Genomic DNA, 16,210 nt, shown 5'->3' on the forward strand with positions numbered 1-16,210 from the left:
AACCGACTGAGCCACCCAGGTGCCCCTCTAATGAGAGATTTTAACACTGATGAATATTATAGAAGTTTTCAGCAACTACATCAGAATAGTTGACCTGCTACTGAGAAACACGGTAGCCCACCTCTCATCTTTCTTGAATGAAAAGTAATCATGACATGTTAGCACTTGCAAGCTTCCAGTGTGACTTTTGCTCTCTCTCCTGTACTAGCATCAACAGCCAAACACACAAAGTCAGCAGGTTTTTTTGCATTGTACTCATCAGTGATTTGAGGCCCTTTTGTAATCTTGGTAGTAATAAATCAACCAGCTCCCATAAAGGCAGAAGCAGGGGCTTTGCTGATGAATTGTTCTAAGGACTCAGGCTCATGCACTAGTTGACTCATTTGGTCAATGGCAGAATGGGGTTTTTTGGCTGAATTTAAAATAGAGGATAAAAAAGGCTTTTCAACCACACTCAACTTAGGATTGCTAGGGAAAAATAAGCCTTCTTCTTAGGAAAACCCATAAGCAAGTCATGTGGAGACATAATATAATAGGATATTTATAAAAATAGATGCCATCCTATAAGCCTTACAGATCTAATTAAATAATAACTATAAAAGAATTGTTCTGCAGATGCCTTTAAATTGTAATCAAATGAAATTATTTCTCCAAGCAATATTCAATTTAGACGAGTTACAGGAAAATATTATTTTACCAAAGAAGATCTGGAAAGGGCCAACTTACTAATTTTATAAATATCTTCGAGACATAGTATATACTTAAAAGTTATATTAATGTTAAGTGGGCATTAAAAACTAATAAACTGAACTAAACTACTTTAAAAAACTATAAAAAGAAAAAAAAAAAACACAGTAAATATTCAGTGGCTCTTTGCATTTCTCAAGCACTTGATTTCAAACCCAAGCCTTGTGTTGGTGCTCCTGACACCAGCCAGATGATTCAGGCTGGTCATCTCAAAATAGATTTGGAATCAAGAGGCTTTCTCCAAGACCACATGCATTGAATGTATTGGTATATTGAAAAATAAAATGCTTCTGTTAATCTTTCACATTTGAGGCAGGACAGATCATTGCCAAATAATAATTTAAGTAATTTATTATAAGAGAGCTAATAGGAAAAAGCATAATATAGTCAATATTTAAACTTTGAACAGGTGTAACTAGTACATATTTCTAGAAAACAGTCCTATCTAGATGGGGAAAAAAGCAATTTTTAAAATTGAATCTCCTGGAATCACTTTAAGCCTCAAGATTTGATGAGTATTCCCTCAAAATCTATAGGCCTTCTTTACATATTTAAAGGAAATTCAATAAAATGTTTACTAGAGGACTGTGTGTGTGTGTACATGTGTTTAATATCCTCTTAGCTCATTAGGAAGGAAAGAAAGAAGGGAGGAGGAGGATGGGGAGGGAGGGAAGGAAAGAAAAAGACAAGGGAAAGAAGGGAATAAGAGAAGGAAATGTATGGTGCATCTATCCTTCACTAAATTAAATTAAGCAAACAGGAACGGAGGTTAAGAGAGAATGTACATGATCAGAATAATCAAAGGATGGGAATAGTTTCTGCCTTTGCAGAGACCAAATTGCATAAACACAAGGATTTATTATATTTACCAAGTAAGAACATTTACAAAACCACATGAAGGAAATGAGTCTGTGAGAACAGAGGGAATATAGGGAGGGATGTAGGGATATAGGTGCGAACCACCTTAAATCATGATAATGTTGAAGCAGGCCATTCTGCTATTGATGCGGCCTTGGAGACAGTATCCATATTTTGTCAGGGCAGCTAGCCAGACCTCATAACTTTCAGGAAAAGTGGAGAACAATTTCTCATGTACCTTGGGAAATTAATGTGAAGCAAAACCCAGAACAGTTAATATGGCAACAGACCACATTTCCCAGATACCAGCACGGACACTGTGGTTCCCTAATCTATCACAGAATAGGGGTTTTTCATGAAGATAAGTGTCCAGCTCAGTGACTAGTCTGTCTTACGAGATTAAGACCTTTATAGTTTTGGTTTAATGATAGTAAGAGTAAAATATTCTGATTTTACTTTTTCTTGTTCCAGAGGGAAGAGCTATGGATTTTATACATCACTGTATAAAGGAGGGCCGATTATTTGAGGAGACCAAAAACTCGCAACCCTTTGTGTATCTCCATATTATTTTTAAATTTTATGGATCCCTAAACCCCCCAAGTCCCGGACCCACTGGTACAGAACACCAAAGCATATTCTCACACATGCCTAAAGGGACAGTACATAAAAGCTCTGAGTTTAGTCGGCTAAACAAATGAATAAGCAAATAAATTCAAGAGACTGTTACAAATAACCTGGCAGCCCCATCTTTCACACTAAAATCTGGATTTAAGCTAGGGGAGGGACAGGAGTGGGAATGGGTTGGGAAATGCAAATGCTACCACTGGGAAGACTGGGAAGTTCCATTTTTAAGGTCACCACTTTAAGATTCAGTGGAAAGTATATGATTTTCTTTCAGCTCATTATGTTTAGTATTGTAATGGTAATTCAAAAATTTGGGGATTCAGAATTCTAAAAATATGATGCTGAAGTTATTACTCTATAAATTATTAGCACTAACCTCTGAAATTAAATGTGCCCCTTTGTTCCTTTTCCTCTTCAAAGAAACAAGAATATTTTCCCATCTGATTGCTATTAATGATGGTAAACCTAAAGAGAATTTATTAATATAGGTTTAGTTCTCAAAACACTTCTTGATAAAAATGGAAAAGACTTAGCATTTAATCAAAATTCTAAAATAGAAACAATTCTGTAAATATGCAAATTAGAATATTAGCATAACCTTCAAGAGACAGCAAAGGAAAGAATGCCCAGTCATCAAAAATGTTTAAAAGTTGATGAATTTCATCGAGCCATGCAGGTGACAATTTTACGTACTCACATGTACTGGGTATACAGCATGTTTCCTGTGGCATTGATGCAATAATCCCTAAGTTGTTCATCACCTTTTTTCCAAGTCACATTTACTGAATTCACATCCCCAGATGTCGTGAATTTGCATGTGAGTTCTATTCTAGAAGGTCGTTCTAAAGTGATATTTTTTTCCACTCGCACACTGGAATGTGCTATTAGCCACAAAAGAAAACAAGACAAAACAAAAAAGATGTTGTAAAAGTTACATTTAGGGGAGATCCAATATATAGAAAGCAGGTTTAAGTCATCAATAACAATGCTCTATCAACAATTTCTTAATGTAACATTCCTTTGAAGAATTATTCCTCTGTCGACATAGATTTGGTTCCCTTTATTATTCTCTTTCATAGTCACAGCGGAAGAAAGTGTTTGTTACATTACCAGAATAGCAAAAGCCTAAGGCTATAATCTTAATCTCCTTAAAATTTCCAGCTGACAAGGATATAGGGGAAAGAGCACTGTATACAGGAGGGCCCTATGCTCTGACCGCACAGAAACACTCCAACTGTAAAAGCAAACAAAACCTAAGGCAGAGAATGGAGTAACTGCTTTGATTCCTTTAAGGAATCGTGTTATTCAGTTATTACAAGAACGTTTTGTGTAGAATGTGGGTTTGTGTGATATACTAATTCTGTCATTCCTAGTCCTTAAAAACTTGTAGGGATTGGACAAAGATACAGATGAACGGCAGAATTCAAACACTCATCCTGTACTTCTGAATTTTCATCGAATTTGAAATTCTGGTACAAAACCACGAGGTGATATATCTCTCTATAAGTATATAGATAGCTATATCCCACTTATGGCAGATACATTAGAGCCAACTTTTTTTTTTTTTTTTTTGAGCAGTAGTAAATAAAGGAAAAATACCAAACAGGTACACTGCTCTTCCTATACTAAATGTGCAATTGGTAACCAGATAATAGAGGAGGAAAACTTTCTTTTTATACAGTTCCAGCCAATAAGTGAAGAAACTCTAGAAATCTGACACAATGAGCTGTAACTCCTGGTGAATCATGGATCTCGGCATTCTACATCATCCGCTGCAACCCTCTCAGACATGGAACTGTGTGTCTCCTAAGGAGGAACACCCCACTACCTAGGCAGTCGTTTTGTCCCCCCCCCCAAAAAAAAGAAAAGAAAAAAAGTAAAGGGGGAGGGGGTACCGAAACTAAGTCTCTAGATCCAACTACCAGTTTACAGGAAATACAGAGGATGGAAAAACATGTTAAATGGCACCCCGTGAAAGTGATCGACCGAATCTAGAGTGTAAGAAAACTCAACAAGATGAACGATCTGGTGTTTTCAACAGATAAATTAGAAAAAGGAAAGAAATAAACCTAAAAATGAGAAGATACTTTAGAAACACGCCTTTAAAAAAAACAAAGTAAAACTAAACTATAATATTTAGGGATGTACACCTGTGTGATAGAACAATTTTAAAAAGCAAGGATGTGACCCCCTAAAAACCAGAACAGTGGTGGTTACTGTTAAAGGAAATAAAAGGGTTGTGTTTGGGAGAGGGCACTGCATTATGTAAACACATTTCTCAATATCCTGCTCAAAAGCGTGGCATCAGTAAAAGCAGAATGCAGAGCCAAAATGTAGAAAGAAAAAAAAAAAACAGAACCTAAATAGCACAACATCACTTTTAATTACATTTTAAAACTTTATAAAAATGCTTCCTTAAGCAATGACCAGGTGCAAAATTTGCAAACAGTGAAGTACAGCTAGTGTGAAGTGCTTTGTGAGCACATGCCCGAAATACCTAGTTGCATAATTACAGAAGTGCTGAGTTGAATTTTATGCACAAAAAGAAAGGTAAAAAACAAAACAAAACAAAAAAAACCCTAGGTAAAGATAGATCTTAACAAGATTCAATTATACAGAGAAAAAACTGAAGTGGTCAAACTGAAGGAATTTGCATATTTTTGTGCATTTGCTGAGCATCTACTGCATACCAGAAATTACATTAGGTACTAGTAACAGGAGAAAATGTTTTAAGATATATCATATTTGGTCCTAAGCTTCTGTTTTCTGTAAATTTTCCTCCTTCAGCTTTAGCTCTGGGGTACCCTGAAAACCTAGGCCTGTCTTTCTGTCAAGGAAATTTACTTCCTTAGTCAATTTCATGAAGGAGTTCTCCATACAGTCTCTGTCTTCACCCCAATATAGCATATTCTGTTATCTTACCGTATTACAGAAAGTGCTTTAACATAGGTTAAAAATGGCCTTAACTGTCTAACCTGACTACCTCTTTTCCTTCCTTGTGGGAGACAGACCATCTACCAAAGTCTGTAGACTTTGGTAATGTAACAAACACTTTCTTCCACTGTGACTATGAAAGAGAATAATAAAGGGAACCAAATCTATGTTGACAGAGGAATAATTCTTCAAAGGAATGTTACATTAAGAAATTGTTGATAGAGCATTATTATGACTTAAACCTGCTTTCTATATATTGGATTTCCCCTAAATGTGAAAATTCTTTCATATCTTGCAAAACTGTGCTCAGTTGTTGCTTCAGGGACAAAGCCTTTGCAGATTTCTTGAGTTGTTTCCCCAGGTCTGAGCTGAGTGTCACTCATTACTGCTGGCCTCTGCCCACCCTGGGTTTATATTGGCAAAGCCACCTTGCTCAGAATTGAGGAGACCCAGGCCTTGCTGTAGGCCATGGAGTTGCCAGAGGTTCTGATCACCCAGAGAAAGCTATTGTGACCCTTGCATTATTTCTTGGGCACCCTGTGGGGGTTGAATACAGACCATCTTTCTTGTTGGAGGGCTGGCAAGAAGACAAGACCGCATTATCACTCCTAGCAGGAGGCATTACAGAGGTATTTACATTCCAGAAGGGGACTCCAGGGCACCACACTCTTTTCAATGATGTGGCTCACTGGAGCCTCTTAAAATATCGGGAAGTTAAAATATGAACGATCGCCTCCATGTCATAAAGGAACAGCCCCGTGTCAGGTTCCTTGCCTGAGGTGACTCACAGGGCAACACCACGTATCTTTATGTTGGACACCTCAGCTTCCTCCTTTGTAAAATGGCACAAGACATATTTCACGAGACTACAGAAAGGATTAAATGAGCTATCATAAGGAAAATTTTAGTGATATATTAATTGCTGAATAATTTCCCACTTAACTTCCTCTCAATATTGGTCTCACTGGGGAATATAACGAAAGCTATCAGGTATTGCCTGAAGTTCCGTATTGCTCATATCATTTAATCTTTACAGCAATTCTATAAGCACAATTTTTATCATTCCTAGTTCACAGAGGAGGAAGCTGAGGCAAAGAAAGGTTAACTATCTTTCCCTAGATCATATATCATGATAATGACCGATATGAATACAAATTTGGGTGTGGCTGAGTCCAGATTCTCATAACCAACTATGTGTACCAACTCCCAAAGATATGAAATTCTCATGACAATGAAATTAACTTCCCCATCACTTTCAAACTATTGAACTGAGGTTTTATTTTTTTTTTTAAGATTTTATTTATTTAGGGGCGCCTGGGTGGCTCAGTTGGTTAAGCAACTGCCTTCGGCTCAGGTCATGATCCTGGAGTCCTGGGATCGAGTCCCGCATCGGGCTCCCTGCTCGGCAGGGAGTCTGCTTCTCCCTCTGACCCTCCTCCCTCTCATGCTCTCTGTCTCTCATTCTCTCTCTCTCAAATAAATAAATAAAATCTTTAAAAAAAAAAAAAAAAAAAGATTTTATTTATTTAAGAGAGCATGCGAGCACGTGCACAAGCAGGGGAAGGGGCGGAGAGAGAGGGACAAACAGACTCTGGACTGAGCACGGAGCCTGATGCGGGGCTTGATCTCATGACCCTGAGATCATGACCTGAGCCGAAATCAAGAGTTGGATACCTAACCGACTGAGCAACCCAGGCGCCCCTAAACTGAGATTTTAAATGAAAGAAAATATTAAGAGAAGATGAAATAAATTTATAATACAGCAACGTGATGGTAGACAAATGGTATGATCAACATATTTTAAACATTCACACTTTGAACTAAATGATTCTATTAAAACTGCACTGTAGCCTCTCTCTAAGTCAGGCCAGGTTCCAAGCTCTAATCATTACCTCCCTGTTTCTTGTAGTACTTCACAGATGCTTCTGCAGCTTGCTTTCCTATCAGAAAATCAAAAATATGTGAAAAGTTTTACCTCTAACTTTAAAATATTTTGTAATTAGCCAACAAACTAATATGTCCATTGAACTCAACGGACAATGTTTCAACTTCCCCCAAACCATAACTGCAATGCATTTCTATGCAATGCATTTCTATGCAATGCATTTCTATGCAATGCATAGAGTATTGCAAAAACATCCATGATATCTACATTTCTAAGACTATACCTATTTGCTCAGTTTCTGAACTATATTTTTAAGACTGTTCTTAAAGTCATACAGTAATTTACACCTGTCTCTTATTTTCATAATTAAAATTTTAAAAATTTAAGCAATTTGAAATCTTCAAAGAAATGACAACAGTTAGACCTTAATGGGCCCATTTAGGAATCATATCACTTGAAATAAAAGTCTATTTTGTTCCTTTATAAAAAAGAAAAAAGTGGAAAAAGCAAATTAAAATTTCTTGCATAGGACAGTGTTTCCAAACATGCTTTAAAAGCAGAAACTTTTATTTATAATAGTTAAATGTACCACAACATAAAAAACTGGCAAAATGGGACAATTCTGTCTGAGGCAGAGATAGGAAATACAGAGCTTTCCTTTATTTTACCATAGAAGTCAGTGAGGTCCCATGTTATATCCTAAAATATAGATGGAACATCTAGAATCCTTATAGAAATAATTCAGATGGCCACTCTAACATGAAGCCAACACCCCCATGTAAAAGTAAAACATTCAATCCTATTTTTAACATGTTGCTCCATTTATATGATGCTCCTTACCGTATGGATTTTAACTAAGTTTATAAAATAACTCCTCTGACTAAGAATAGAACACATATATCTTAAACTTCATATTCAAAATTTGTACAATAACAAAAGAAAATTGTTCCTTGATTCTTATAATTTTCACCTCCTCCCAAATTAAATTTCATTCATGATCTTTTTTTTCACTGAATCTATCAAGTTATTTACATGCATCTGATCAGCGCAGTACTGATGTGATAGAGTCTAAAATACCTGTGGTTCCTGAATTCCATAGCTTAGAATAGAAAATCACCAATGTGCACAGGAAACCCAAAGGTTGTAAGCCTAACCTGAGTATAAAAGAGTGTATGGGTCTGTATGTATATGTGTGTCTATGTACATAATACACACATATATGCACACAATCTCAAAGTCCTCCCTTGGGAATCCCTCAAGACCTAGGAACTATGTGGCTGGTGTTATATAAGCACAGCTTATTCTCAAACTTTTGGGAATTTTATGCAGGCAGCATCAAAAGGAAGGGAAATACTAGGAAATGTGGATGGCTTCTACACAAATGAAGCTGGATTTACCAAACATAATTCAAAGCTTCAGCAATATTATGGAAAATGTTCTTAAATTAGCCAAGAAAAGATGCTGGCTGAATTTCATTAAACAAAGTTCCTGCTGGTCACAATTGTCCTCCATTTCCGTTAGTACCAGGTATAATGGTTATTTCCCTACTTTCTAAACTGATTTAAAATTATTTCAAAGAAAAATTTAAAAGGGACATAGTTCCATTTGAATTTTAGAAAGGCACATTTCTTCTTGTTTTCAACAATGTGGTATTTAATTTGAGGGTATAGCACTGAGTAATAATCCACCAATTAAATACATTTTTCTACAACATAAAGAATAGGACAGTATCACAACAACTTTTCATATCAGTTAGAGAGAAAATACAACTAATAGTTAAACTGTTTTAGCAATCAAATAGGTTACTATTATTTCCAAATAATTAACACAAAGTTAATCCAACACTCTGGTAGTGGACTATTATATTTTTGGATAACCAGAATCTGAAAACCCTTCCCCTCTGTGTAAGTTTTAATGAGAAATAAAGCCCCCTCAGTCACTATGTAAGCCAAAAATATTCCTTCTAACTCTCTGAGGCTAAGGGCAATGCCATTTGACTAATCATATCCTCCCACCTAGGACTTTAAAGTTAGAGGGAATGACTTAAGGACCTAGGCAAAATTGAGAAATTAATCACAACAAGCAATGGCAAATGTCTAGCAGTGATAAGGTGTCATTTCTTCATTTACCCATTCATTCAACACTTATTTACTGAACACCTGCTACATGCCTTTCACTTACCCATCCATTCACAACTGTACTAAAAATCTACTACGTGCCTTTACCCTGAGCATTGATATCAAGAGTACAGTACTAGCAACAATATTTTTTCTTTTTATTGTTATGTTAATCACCATACATTACATCATTAGTTTTTGATGTAGTGTCCTATGATTCATTGTTTACGTATAACACCCAATGCTCTATGCAGAATGTGCCCTCATTAATACCCATCACCAGGCTAACCCATCTCCCCACCCCCCTCCCCTCTAGAACCCTCAATTTGTTCTTAACCAGATTATGTCAAGGTTTCTTGCTGTCTTTCCTCCTTAGGTCTTTGGCATATTCTAGAATTTGGTTTCCATCCTAATCATAAAACTAGGGAAATAGAAAACACAGGGGAAAAACTTCTTGACATTGGTCTGGGCATTGATTTCATGGATATGAGCCCCAAAGCATAGACAACAAAAGCAAAAATAAACATGTAGAATTAATCAAACTAAAAAGTTTCTGCATAATAAACACTCAACAAAGTAAAGAGGCAACTTACAGAATGGAAGAAAATATTTGCCAACCATAATCTGATAAGGGGCTAATATCCCCAATATATAAGTAACACAACAACTCAAAAGCAAAAAAACAAATAACTCAATTTAAAAATGGGCAAAGGACCTGAATAAACATTTCTCTAAAGAAGAGATACAAATGATCAACAGATACCTGAGAAAAGAGAGCTCTTATACACTGCTGGTGGGATTGTAAATTGGTACAGCCATTATGGAGAACAGTATGGAGCTTCCTCAAAAAACTAAAAATAGAATTGCCATATGATCTAGCAATCCCATTTCTGGGTATATATCTAAAGGAAATGAAATCAGGATCCCAAGGAGATATTTGCACTGCCATGAACACTGCAGCATTGTTTATGAGAGCCAAGATGTGGAAACAACCCAAGTGCCCACAGAAAGAAGGATGCGTAAAGAAGATGGACTATTACTCAGGTATGAGAAAGAAGGAAACTCTGCCTTTTACAATAACGCGGACGAACCTGGAGGACATAACGCTAAGTGAAACAAGCCAGACAGGGAAAGGCAAATACCGCATTTTTTCACTTATATGTGGAATCTAAAAAAATAAAGAAAAAAGTTGAACTTACTGAAACAGAGAGTAAAAGGATGGTTACCAGGGACTGAGGGACTGGGGGAAATGGGGAGATGCTGGTCAAAAAGTACAAAGTTGCAATTATGTAGGATAAGACTAGAGAGCTAATGTACAGGCATGAAGACTCTACTTAATACTACTGTGTTGAACACTGGAAATATGCTAAGATAGTAGATTTCAGGTAAACTAATCATACAAAAAAAATAAGTTTGTGAGATGATATGTTAATTAGTTGACGGTAGCAACATTTCACTATATATGTGTATCAAGCCATCATGTTGTACACCTTAGGTACATATAATTTTTATTTTTAGATACTTTTCATTTATTTATTTATTTTTATTTTTTTAAAAGGTTTTATTTATTTATTTGACAGAGCACAAGCAGGGAGAAGCAGGCTCCCCGCTGGAGAGCCCAATGTGGGACTCAATCCCATGACCCTGGGATCATGACCCGAGCCGAAGGCAGAAGCTTAACTGACTGAGCCACCCAGGTGCCCTAAATACTTTTTAAAAAGGAAAAAAATTAATGTAATAGGAATCCGAACTCAAATGAGATCTAAATTATAGGTGATAATACAATATCATAAAATCATTAAGTCTCCTCCAAATTATTCTACAAATTTAGTGAAAAATCAGTCAAAATCCAAGAAGTATTTGTTGTGGAACTTGATTCCAAAAAAATCTACATGAAAGAGTGAAAATGTAGGACATTGGAAAACCTGTTAAAATAAAAAAGAACAAAGATATAAAGCTGTATCATAATGTTTCAAAAAAAATAATATTAATGTGTTAATGATGCTGCAAAATACCAAGAAATTAGGGAGAATTTTCTGGATTGCAAGTTGGAAACTATTAGTGGTCAGGAAGTCAAGTTAATAGTTATCACCAAATTTGTTTTTTTAAAGGATTGAAAAAGAAGAAACTACCAGTGTAACACACCTGTGAGGTGTGGGTGTTGCTTAACAAACATTTGTTTAGTGTGTGTGTGTGTTTGCCCATGTGTGTGCATGGGTGGTAAATCAGGTTATAAGATAAATTTATTTCTTACTTTGCCCAACTCTATAGAATGTTTGAAAAACATTGAAACAATAAAGGAACAGAATAGCACATAGGAATTTGGAATATGATTAGGGTGATATTTCAAAGCCGTAGGAAAAAGGAGAACTATTCAGTACAGGGTGTTGAGACCTTGGCTATCTATATAAAAATAATAATATAATAAAGTTAGTGACCTTTCACACACAGTACATAAAACTGTATTTCAAAAGGATTAAAAACTGAAGGGTAAAAAACTATGAAAATAATTCTGTAAAAATGATAGGAGAAAACAAAACAATGAAACTTCTTCACAATAAAAAACACCACGTAAATGTTTAAAGACAACTGGGAGACAATATTTGCAATTTCAATAAAAAGTATAAATTAGTATTTAAAATGTATAGCTGTCTCACATCAGTTTAAAAGTATATAAACACAACAGGAAAATGGATATGGGATATTAACACACACACACACACATATATAAGTATGTCCAATTCCAAAACACAAATTAAAACAACAGTGATACAGCTTTTAGCACTCATGCTGGCAAAGATGAAAGAGTTTAATAGTATCAGGTGGTGCTGGTCAGGAACTAAGGAGGATGAGAATCAAATATGAGAGTGAGGGAAAAGGTAAACTGTTACTTTGGAGGGCAATTTGCAAGTATGTATTAAAATTAAAATGCAGGCGCCTGGGTGGCTCAGTGGTTGGGTGTCCGCCTTCTGCTCGGGTCATGGTCCCAAGGTCCTGGGATCGAGCCCCACATCGGGCTCCCTGCTCAGCGGGAAGCCTGCTTCTCCCTCTCCCACTCCCCCTGCTTGTGTTCCCTCTCTCGCTGTGTCTCTCTCTGTCAAATAAATAAATAAAATCTTTAAAAAAATAAAATAAATAAAATGCACATAACTTCTAATTCAGCAATTCAACCCTGTGGCATTTATCTCCTAAAGGAACACACACAGTCATTCCCAGAGAGAGATACGTAGAAAGAAGTGTTCATTATTGAATGGTTTACAATAGAAAAAATTTTAAACAAACTAGGGTCCATTTAGAGGAAAACGTCTAAGAAAACTGGTATGTTTATACTGTGCACACAAGTAAAAGAAATAAGGTATGTCTATGTAATATGGCTAGATCTCAAGAATTAACACTGATTGACAATAAAAAATATTCAGAACAATACATATGGGTTTAAACCACTAATATTAAAGAATACAAAACAATGTTACATAGTACTCTATGAACAGAGGTTACCCCTGGAAAGAGTTCAGCTGAGACAGAAGTAGAGGGTGGTCAAAAGGGTTTTGACTTCCTCTGACAAGTTGAGTTTTCATCCCCAGAAATTCTATTTGGCTATTTTTCAAGCATGCTTTATCTTTTTTTTTTTTTTTTTTTGATAGCATAATATTCTTTTCTCTTTTAATATTTCTTCTTTTATAACTCCACCTACTATTTCTGTAATCTGAAGTTCTGGACAATCCAATCCTACTGTTTCTTAGTTGACTCTCAGTCTTGGGGTCTACGTCACTGTATTTTATATTTGGGAGCCAGTCCTCAGTCCAGATTCCATAGCCAGAGCAAGCAATGTGTCCTTCCATAAATGTTTTTCATTCGCTTTCCTGCAGACCCAGGGTCATGTTTGTGTTATTTCTCAGCTTGCAAGCTCCTATATAACGCAGGTACTGTAAATTTGCAATCTAACTGTCATTGAGGGCAGGGCTTTGACTTTGAGTACTCAGGAGAGTCTTTGTATTTGATTCAGCAAGGCTAAAACCAGGAAGCCAACTTATCATGCCCTTGTGTTGATCCACTGTTGTTGCCCATCCCTCCCCTCCTCCCAGGTCGAGCCTTTTTCACTGTCTTCCTAGCCTTCTGGGGGTTTTCGGTTCCAGTTTTCTGGAAAGATCAGCTTTCTGGGGATTTTCAGTTCCTGCTCCCCTCCTCGCCTAGATTCAAGGCCTTGTTCTTAGATCTGTGGCTCTTAGAACTCAAATGCCCTGTCGACAAACACAAGGAACACTAACATGACTTCAATTTGTACGGGCGTGGTGCCTGGTCACCCAGTTTTGGTCAGCAGAAATTGTCTTAATTTTTTGTATTTAGCTAAATATTTAAAGGAATGTTTGCAATATTTTAAATTTTCTATGTGTGATAGGAGGGTTTTCAGATTCTCTAACTTACTATATATTACTACAAATAAAATGTTTCAATATTTTTAAACATCAACTCACTTTTACTTATAAATTAAAAATGCTAAATACATATCGGAGAAACCAAAACAGTATTTCTCTGTATGTGCCTTATTGAAGACGAAGATTTTGACTTAATTCTTAAAGACTGAGAAGATTTTGAACATAAGCAGCAGACAAGGGAAGGAATGGGATTATAACCGATCTGGTTCCCTATCCCACAACCCACTTACACTAGGAGGTCCCATGGCCTGCTACTTAGCACCATCATCTAACTTTTTGGTGAGATTCAATGTTAACAACCACTTTTTTGAGAGAGAGAGAGAGAGAGAATGTGTGCATGCATGAACAGGAGAGCAGAGGGAGAGGGAAAGAGACAATCTTAAGCAGGCTCCACACCCAGCACGGAGCTTGACTCGGAGCTTGATCTCACAAGGACAACATAGAAATATATGCAAATTCAAGTAAACAATAATACGACAACATGAAAACATTCCACTCATAGAGGAGGTTAAAAATCCTAGCGACAGCAATAAGAAGAAAGCCTGTGGTTCCTAGTAAGCATAAATATATCTTCAGATTTAACTTCTATATTTCAGGAACGCCTAAGACCAAACTTTTTGATGGGAAGGCAACCAGAACAACCTACATGGAAATGCAAACCATGTCGACCACAGCTTGGAAATCCAGTCTTTCAAAAGGAATGTCAAATCTTTTCTTTTGTAAAATAAAAACAATCCAGACTTATCTAAGAAGAGATTTTATTCAAAAAGCCTATTGCGATAAGGAAGATGCTCCAAGGATCTGTCTGTAAGCATCTCAACATCACACAGAAACACTTTCCTCTTATAGGGAGGGGTAAGCCGGCTAGCAGGAACTTTTGAGAGGAAATGGGATAAACTAGTGGGGGGAAGCAGGATGAATGATCAGGCTGTGGTCAAGCATTAGTGCTTGCTCAGACTTGGGCCAAACCAAAGTTCAGGGGCCTGGGAGAAAGAAACAACGTGACTAGCATTTGATCAAGCTAAGGCAGAAGGTAACTACCAGACAACTCTGAACACTCGGTCTCTTCATAACAGCAAGAGTACTGGTTTTAATAGTAGTATTACAATAAAAGAGTAGTTAGGAGTTAAACCCTCCAAACAGGTTAAGTAAATAACCAACTAAAAAGTCCACTTTTTCTCTCTCTTCCTGGACACCTAACCCTTTTTTTCCCCAGGGTCCTTCCTGGGTAAGTAAGGGGTATGTTGTTGCCAACATGACCCAGACAGTCAAAGGATTTGCAAACTTATGTTCTCATACGGATCTCTCTTCAAGAAAAATTTCATCTGACAGAGGAAATCAATAACTAGAACATGAAAACATGGCTTCAAAAATTATTTGAAAGGCAACACATTTACCAGTCAGTGATATGCTATGACTCTCCAAGGAAAGGTTAGAATATTTTGTCATCATTTCTTCTCGGATGGGTAGAGTCGTAAGAGGTGAAGCTGTAAGAAAAAGAAAATGTGATTGCATGTTATTATCAAGATGAAATAACTACAAGCTAGTTTGTAGCACCTAAAATGCTATATTGTATACGATTAATGAAAAATAAAATTAATTTAAAAAAATAACATAGGAGTGTTGCTGTAAGTGTTTTTTTTTAAAAGGTCTTATTTATTTATTTATTTGACACAGAGAGAGAGAGCATGAACAGAGGAAGGGGCAGGGAGCAGAGAGCCCTACTTGGAGCTTGATCCCAGGACCCCGGGATCACAACCTGAGCTGAAGGCAGATGCTTAACCGACTGAGCCACCCAGGCACCCTGTAATTACTTTTTACAATCAAGAATAAACTCCAAATATCGGAATAGAGACTGAGAACAAACAGGAGTTGTACAAAATCATAAAAAATTATTCTACCAAAAAAGGGCAGTGCAAACATTCCTTCGGTATCAGATGGGAGATAGGGGAAGCATACCTTTCATTCATATGAGAAAGAGAGAAACAGTTCTTAAGACTAAAGGACAGTTAAAGACTGGACAAGTAACTGGATAAAACATGTTACTGACTCAATAAATGCGTTTACAATACTTTAAATTCTAATTATACCTGTAACATTGTTCCTAAAATAGACAACTACTCTTACTCATTTAAAAAATCTGAGATGACTTTTGAACCACTGGAATCCAAAACTGTGAAAAAGAAAGCCGAGCTGAGCTTCAGTGCAGAATGCTTTACTTATTTTTCCATAGCACTGTCATCGACTCATTTGATAGCATCTTTAATTTCCCTGCCTAAAGGTCTTCCAGTGGATACATGAATTCCCCCTTCAATGCAAAGAGATTTGAATGGATGCACCAGCAAGAACTGATGAAAACGTGAGTCTCTGCCAATTGAAATGAACCTTTCCTTCTTCTCAGGTGTCCTTCTCCTACAGAGTCCTTCTTAGGCTCCCACGTCTGACCAGCCGCCCCCTCCCAGCACACAGAGCACACTGCCTTCATTGCGGTAGACTCCCACATCCTATGTTCTAATTGTATGAGGTAATGGCGTGTTTCTCCCACCAGACCATGAATAAGGATTAATAATTTATGAGGCAAAATGCAATGGCTTACTTAAAAATAAAAA

The 16,210-nt window shown here is 36.7% G+C and overlaps 1 protein-coding gene across 1 annotated transcript in view; it reads right to left on the reverse strand.

Annotated features, from left to right (window-relative positions):
* Positions 1-16,210, reverse strand: part of EMB (embigin) — a 41,837-nt gene that overhangs the window by 13,674 nt on the left and 11,953 nt on the right. The window contains exons 3-5 of the mRNA XM_036111777.2: positions 14,999-15,088; positions 2,927-3,110; positions 2,606-2,694 (exon numbers count right to left, since the gene is read on the reverse strand). Of these exons, the coding sequence (XP_035967670.1) occupies positions 2,606-2,694; positions 2,927-3,110; positions 14,999-15,088 (363 nt within the window). The remainder of the gene's footprint in view (positions 1-2,605; positions 2,695-2,926; positions 3,111-14,998; positions 15,089-16,210) is intronic.

This window comes from Halichoerus grypus, chromosome 2 (genome assembly GCF_964656455.1).
Source record: "Halichoerus grypus chromosome 2, mHalGry1.hap1.1, whole genome shotgun sequence".
Taxonomy (NCBI): Eukaryota; Metazoa; Chordata; class Mammalia; order Carnivora; family Phocidae; genus Halichoerus; species Halichoerus grypus.